Source organism: Populus euphratica, unplaced genomic scaffold (assembly GCF_000495115.2).
Source record: "Populus euphratica unplaced genomic scaffold, PopEup_1.0 scaffold139.1, whole genome shotgun sequence".
NCBI lineage: Eukaryota > Viridiplantae > Streptophyta > Magnoliopsida > Malpighiales > Salicaceae > Populus > Populus euphratica.
Window position 1 is genome coordinate 26,698 of NW_011499969.1, and position 6,727 is coordinate 33,424.

The following is a 6,727-nucleotide window of genomic DNA, read 5'->3' on the forward strand; positions in this document are numbered from 1 at the left end:
GCAGACACAAACCCTATACAGGCCATGAACTATCTTATTATCTATCGATAATACATATAGATTTCGTCTTGATGACGTTATTAATGAGAACTTACCCTACCTTAATGATTCTTATCAGGAAAACCAGGATCATTTTGATCATTTACAATAGTAGATGCAAATGAATGGCCTATTTCTGGAGCCTGTGGAGAAGAAGCAACAGTACTGGTGTTCTCAGCGATTTTATTGCATAAGGTCATTTGTAACTCTTTGAACCTTTTTTCCAACTCAATCAGCTCCTGGATGTTAAGCTCGTCAATAGCAGTATCCCACCAACCTTTGCTATCCATTTCTTTGATCTTACTCTTTAATTTGAGACCCTTTTCCTTATTCTCGTCCAGATGATGTTGCATATCGTTACGTTTTTGGGTTAGATCTTCGATCCTCATCCTCCGGTGAGCCTCCACGAGATGATGAGTGCTATCCATGTCCAATGGATCTTCAAGGAAACGATTAATAACTGATTCAACCGAAGGATGACCGAAAGAGAAGGGCTTACCTGCCGGTGAAAACACTGCGATCGCAATTTCTGCCCTAGTTAAAGTAGCCAGTTCGCTAGCCTTTTTGTAGATCCCAGATCTACGTTTTGAGAAGGTGATTGATCTATCATCTTGATTTTCTATTCTCTTCATTTCCACCTTTTGCCTTCCTTTTGTTTTCTTGGAAGCCATAACTCAAAACTAAGACACAATAATAGATGAGTATTAGAACATGTATGATGGCACTACGTACTTGGTTTGAGATGTACATATAGGAAGATAAACTTCAATGAATTAAATGCTACAGGTAATGAAATTATCATTTTTAAGCTGTACATTTCCATTTTTAACTTGCACTTGTGTGTTTGTGATGCATTAGGGTTCTGATGAAGTGAATGCAGATAACAGTCTAGTCATACCATATAATTAATTTAAAGAAAAGAATTATAATGTTTTATCTGATATTTAAATCATGTTCTGATTTTACTTTGAAAAGTCCTTCAAAATAGATCTAAAAATTTTTTTTATTAATTTTTTATTTAATTTTGAGTTTTTAATGCTAATTTCAATTTGATGTTACTTCTCTTGTCTGCTTAAAGATTCTAATATTTTTCTTCATTGTTTCTATGTTAAACTTGCATTCTCAATGCATCAATAACAGTCTAGTCATGCTATACAATTAACCTAATAAAAAAGAGTCATAACTTTTTGTCTAACATTTAACTCACGCTAAGATTTCACTTTGAAAAAACTTTTAAATTAGATAAAAAAAAAATTGTTTTATTTAGTTTTTAGGCTAATTAAATCTTATGTTACTTCTCTTATGTGCTTAAAGATTTTAATTTTTTTTCTTCAATGTAGAGTGTGGTCTAATATCATTTAAAGAGTTTATATATATATTGAATTAGACCTTCAAAAAGAACTTGTTATTTCTATGATTAGAGGCATTGCGGACATTCTTTTTAAAAGTTCCAACTTCCTTGTCCCATATATTTAGCTTTGGTTGATACAATTTGATTTGTATCTTACTTTCGAACTATCCAATTCCAAAATGTACACATAATTTGATTGATTAAAGGAAGCGAATGAAGGGAAAAGGATGGGGAAAATACAAATGAGTTAATCTTGTCATTGAAAACTTTTTTATAGGAGAAAAGGGATCATGAGTAGAAAACTTATTAGTTGATTTGTTTATGAAAACTTATTAATAAGAAGGCAAGGAAAGGTTTTTTAACCTCCATTCTACAAAAATATATATTTCTCTCCATATTAGGGGATAATATGAAGGGAGTGACTACATAAAATAGAATATGGAGTAGAATTTATGACTATATACTCATTAGTTACTTACGAAAATCTATCCAAAAGGCATAAAAGTAACTTGCTAAGAAAATCTTTTTTAACTTTCATTCTACAAAAATACATATTTCTCTCCATACTAGGGGATAATATGGAGGGAGTGAATACATAAAATATAATATGGAGTAGAATTTATGACTATATACTCATTAGTTACTTATGAAAATCTATTCGAAGGACATAAATGTAACTTGCTAAGAAAATCTTTTTTAATCTCCATTCAACAAAAATATATATTTCCCTCCATATTATAATATGGAGGGAGTGAATAAATAAAATAGAATATGGGTTAGAATTTAAGACTATATAATCATTAGTTACATACAAAAATCTATCCTAAAAGCATAAATGTAACTTGCTAAGAAACTCTTGCATTCCCATTCCTTAACCACACAAAGATAGATTTTTAACTTCCATTCATCTAGTTACGAATCCAAAAAGGGAGAGAGTATACTTTCTTCCCTACCTTTCCCTTTTCATAATTCCTTCCGTTGCCCTTTCCTTCAAAAATTCTCAAATACACCTTACAGTGTTTTACTAATTAAGATATACTAGAAGTTCATTGAAAAGCCAAGCTTTTTTTAACTTTGATCCTTAAATATTTGAGGTTTTTTTATTTTAATTTTATCTTTTAATATTAGATTTGTTGAGTATAAAGTTTCATAATTTATTTTAATTTATTTTTAATGGAGTTATATTGTTCTCATAATACAGGTCTTGAATTTTAGGAATTAATCTTGTTAAATCAAGTTATTTTTTTAATTTTTGTAATTTTATCTATCAATGTTAGTTTAATTTCAAAGCAAACTCTATAATTTTCATTCAAATCACTTTATATGGAGTTATCCTAGCCTTCTGACTCAGGTTTGATAGGTTAGTCCTGGTTGATTAGGGTTATTTTTTTGTTATTTTTTTTCAATTTAATCCTTCAAAATTATACAAGTTGATTGAGAATTGAGATTTATGTTTGATAGGTTAGTCCTGGTTGATTAGGATTATTTTTTTGTTATTTTTTTCCAATTTAATCCTTCAAAATTATACAGGTTGATTAAGAATTAAGATTTATAACATTTTCTTATTTGCTTTTTATGCGGTTATCATGGTCTTATAACCCAGGTTATGGATTAGGTTGGTTAACTCAGGTTTTTTTATTGAATTTTTTTTAATTATATCATTCAATATTGGGTTGATTGAAAATTAGACGTTATAATTTATTTTGATTTGTATTCTATGAGGTTATTTTGTTCATATGATGCGAGTCATGTGTTTAGTCGATTGACTTTGTGGTTTTTTATGTTATTTTATTTCACCCTTAATCATTGGCTAATTGAGAGTTGAATTTCATAATTTCTTTCTATTTTCTTTTTCTTGGGTTATGCTGGTCTTTTGATCCATGTTTAGAAGATTAACCCGAATTGACTCGATTCATTTTTTAAATGAATTTTATTTTTAATTTCATCCTACAACATTGGGTTAATTGAGAATTTAATTTAATATATTTGTTTATTTATTTTCAATATGATTATTATGGTCTTATGACTAGGGTAACGCATTTGACAAGCTAACCTGAGTTAATCTAAGTTGATCTAATATGTTATCATTTTAATATTAAAATATATCCTAATTTTTTTAAGTTAAATTGCTTTTTTATTAGTTTTTTAGGTTGTCTTTAAATATGTCAAGTCGATCAGGTCATATATGGTCAATCTTCATATAGTTTTTTTTTTTTTTTTGCTAAAAGATATATTAACAACACTTATATTTTTTATATATATTCAAAAAATTGATCTGAAGATATATTAACAACACTTATATTTTTTTATATATATATTCAAAAAATTGATCCGACTAGCAGCGTAACACAAACAATAATCTAATTTTTCTTACTAAATAGAGTGGCAATCTATAATGTGTGTGTGTGTATAAATTCAATAATAGTATAACTATATTAATTCTGAAATTTTCCTTACCACTTTTTTTAATTTCTAGTGAATATATCACATAGCTTAGTCTCAAATTTTAGAAGACAAACTTGAAATATTCCTAACATTCCTCTTTATATAAACACCTTATTTTCTTATTTTAGAAAGTACAATTTATGTGTAATTAATTTATGGTGATATAATTTATGAAAAAAATGGTAATACAATTATATTTCTTTTAAAATCAATCACATCCATTTAAATTAATCATTAGTTAGTTATCTATTAGAAATTTGATTAATTAATATGATTTAAATAAATTATGGGTAAATAAGAAATTAATCTCAAATAACCTTTTGATTTTCTTACTTTAAGAACCCTTGGATTTTCTATATTTAATTATTGATTTATGGTAGTTAATCAAAGGCTGATTATGGTGGGAATTAGTTCTTATTAATTCTTCAACCATTTAATTTTTAAAATTCTTTATAAAAATAGAGGGTAAAGAAAGAGTTTCAAATTTGAATTTTTTAAATTTTACATACTCTTCATCGTCTCCTATTTTACTGTTTTTTTTTTCTCATTTTAAACTTTGGTTTTCCTCTAAAACCTAGAGCTTAAGTTAATTTTGTTGAGAGATATTTGAGTTCCATATTCTTTAGTTCAAATATCTTTATAAAAACAATATGTATTAAAGCTTTAAAGCTAAAAAATTCATTCTTGACAACAATAAAAGTTTATTTATTTTAAACTAAGTTAACACCCTTCTTTATTTTAATTTAAACATGGATATTTTTTCACTACTAGTATGCATGCCAGAACTTTGAATTAATATCAATTGCAGTTTGATTATATGGTTATAATTTTAAACATGTATAAACTCAAGGCTTTTGTTTACCATACCTTTGTGACGATCAACTAAATATCTTTGCTCATTATTCTAATATATATTTACAAACTTTGATTTACAATCTTAAGGCTTCATTATTTATGTTAAACTTTGTTTAGTTTATCTTGTGGAAAATAACAAAAATAATAACAATAAGATAGATTAATTATAAAAGCGGTTTTTAGTATCTTTAAAATTTAATTTATTATAAATTTTTTATTTTTTTATTTTCTCATATATAAATTCAATTTTAATTATATATGATTTAATTTATGATATTTTGGTTTATTATGATTTTTTATTTAATGTTAGAATTTTTTATATATATCTTTGTTTTAAAATTGTAGTTTATCTTCTAAAACTGCATTTCATGCAATTTATTTAAATCACTTTGAGTTGTTGCATGATATATATGAATTTATGAATTAGAGTTCTATAAACTATGTTTATATCTTTGTTTATTATACATGTTTTCTTGCAATTTATTAGTATAATTATGCATTTTATCTTTCTTGTTTATACATATTGTTTTGATATAATGTATGTTTAATTTGAACTAAAATAAACAAAAGTGTTTTTTTATCATGCATAATTTAAATATTGTCAATCAAGTTGTTTTAATTCAAGTTTTATTTTATTTCACTTGCATGTTGCGGAGCCAAAACATTTATTTATAAATATTATTGGCTATTTTTTATAATTTATATCATGTTTTAACTCGAGAATTGGTTTTTACAACCAATATTGTTTCAACAAGTACTACTTTGATAATAACAATTCCACCATCACCTTTATGATGCACAATGAGAAGCTTAAAAAGTTTAATAAATTAAATTTTAAATGGTGAAAATATAAAATGTTGATTTATATGCCCACCTCAAACTTGGTTAAGTTCTTGAAGGAGTTAAAGTTGTCAAATAATTGATTAAACAATATTTTGAATAGTAATTTCATGATATTTTGAATAGATTATACAATAATATATGTATAATTCAATCAAGAGTGTAAAGAAATTTTGAAAAGCTTTGGATAAAAAATTTATGGTTTAATTTGTTGTTATGAAAAAGTTCATAATTGGTAAATTTCTATATCTAATAACGAAATTAGATTTGTCTAGTTGGTTTTGCTATGTATACAACAATATTCACATATATGTTACTGTTCATATACATGAAAAATCAGTACGGTATAGAAAGTTATGTTTAAATAGATTGAGTTTTAAAAAAAATTGTTTCTGACCTCTCAAATCTTTTCTAGAAACTTACTTAGAGAAAATATTGTTCACATGATACTATTTTCATATAAATTATAGTTTATAAGTGTAATAATAATAATTGAAAAAATTATGATGAGTAAAATAGGACTGAACAAAGTAATCCAAGAAAGGGAATGGATATTGAAGCTAATATCGATGAGGTTGATTACCATGTTGATGAAGTTTTAGAAATGAACATAATTATTGTTTTTGAAGTCAACCTAATTAAAAATCTTAAGTACTAGTGAATTGACATTAGTGCTACAAGACATTTATGCATTGAGAAAAGGATGTTTCTCAATTACAAATAAATGGATGGACAAAAACCTATACATGAATAAGTCATCAACCTTCAAGGTACTAGGTGTTGGAAAGATCATACTAAAGATGACATCTGGAAAGTTTTTCATCCTTAATAATGTGTCGCATGTTGTTAACAATGGAAAAAACTTACTATCTAGCTCATTATTGAGCAATAATAATTTCAAGATGGTTTTTTATATTAATAAATTTATATTATATAAGATTGGTATGATTGTAAAAAAGAGGTATCTCTATGATTTTTTCTTTAAAATGAATTTAATGACCATTAAAACCACTGATGAGAATAATAATAAGATTGCATTTTCTTCTTATTTGATTGAGTCTCGTGATGTGTGGCATGAAAATCTAGGTCATATATGACACGATCAAAAGATTTATATCTTCTTCTACATATAGGAGGGTCGAAGTAATAAATCACGGTCCAACTACAGGGAGGTTAACTATAATAATAATAATAATA

General features: G+C 25.9%; 1 protein-coding gene across 1 annotated transcript; it reads right to left on the bottom strand.

The window, feature by feature from the left end:
- Positions 1–101: 101 nt before the first annotated feature.
- On the bottom strand, positions 102–710 carry LOC105139182 (agamous-like MADS-box protein AGL62). Its single transcript, XM_011045541.1, has one exon. The coding sequence runs from the start codon at positions 708–710 to the stop codon at positions 102–104; it is 609 nt and encodes a 202-aa protein (XP_011043843.1).
- Between the last annotated feature and the right edge of the window lie 6,017 nt (positions 711–6,727).

Excerpts from the sequence above, each read along its gene's own strand:
- LOC105139182 (XM_011045541.1), bottom strand. The coding sequence starts at position 710 with ATGGCTTCCAAGAAAACAAAAGGAAGGCAAAAGGTGGAAATGAAGAGA.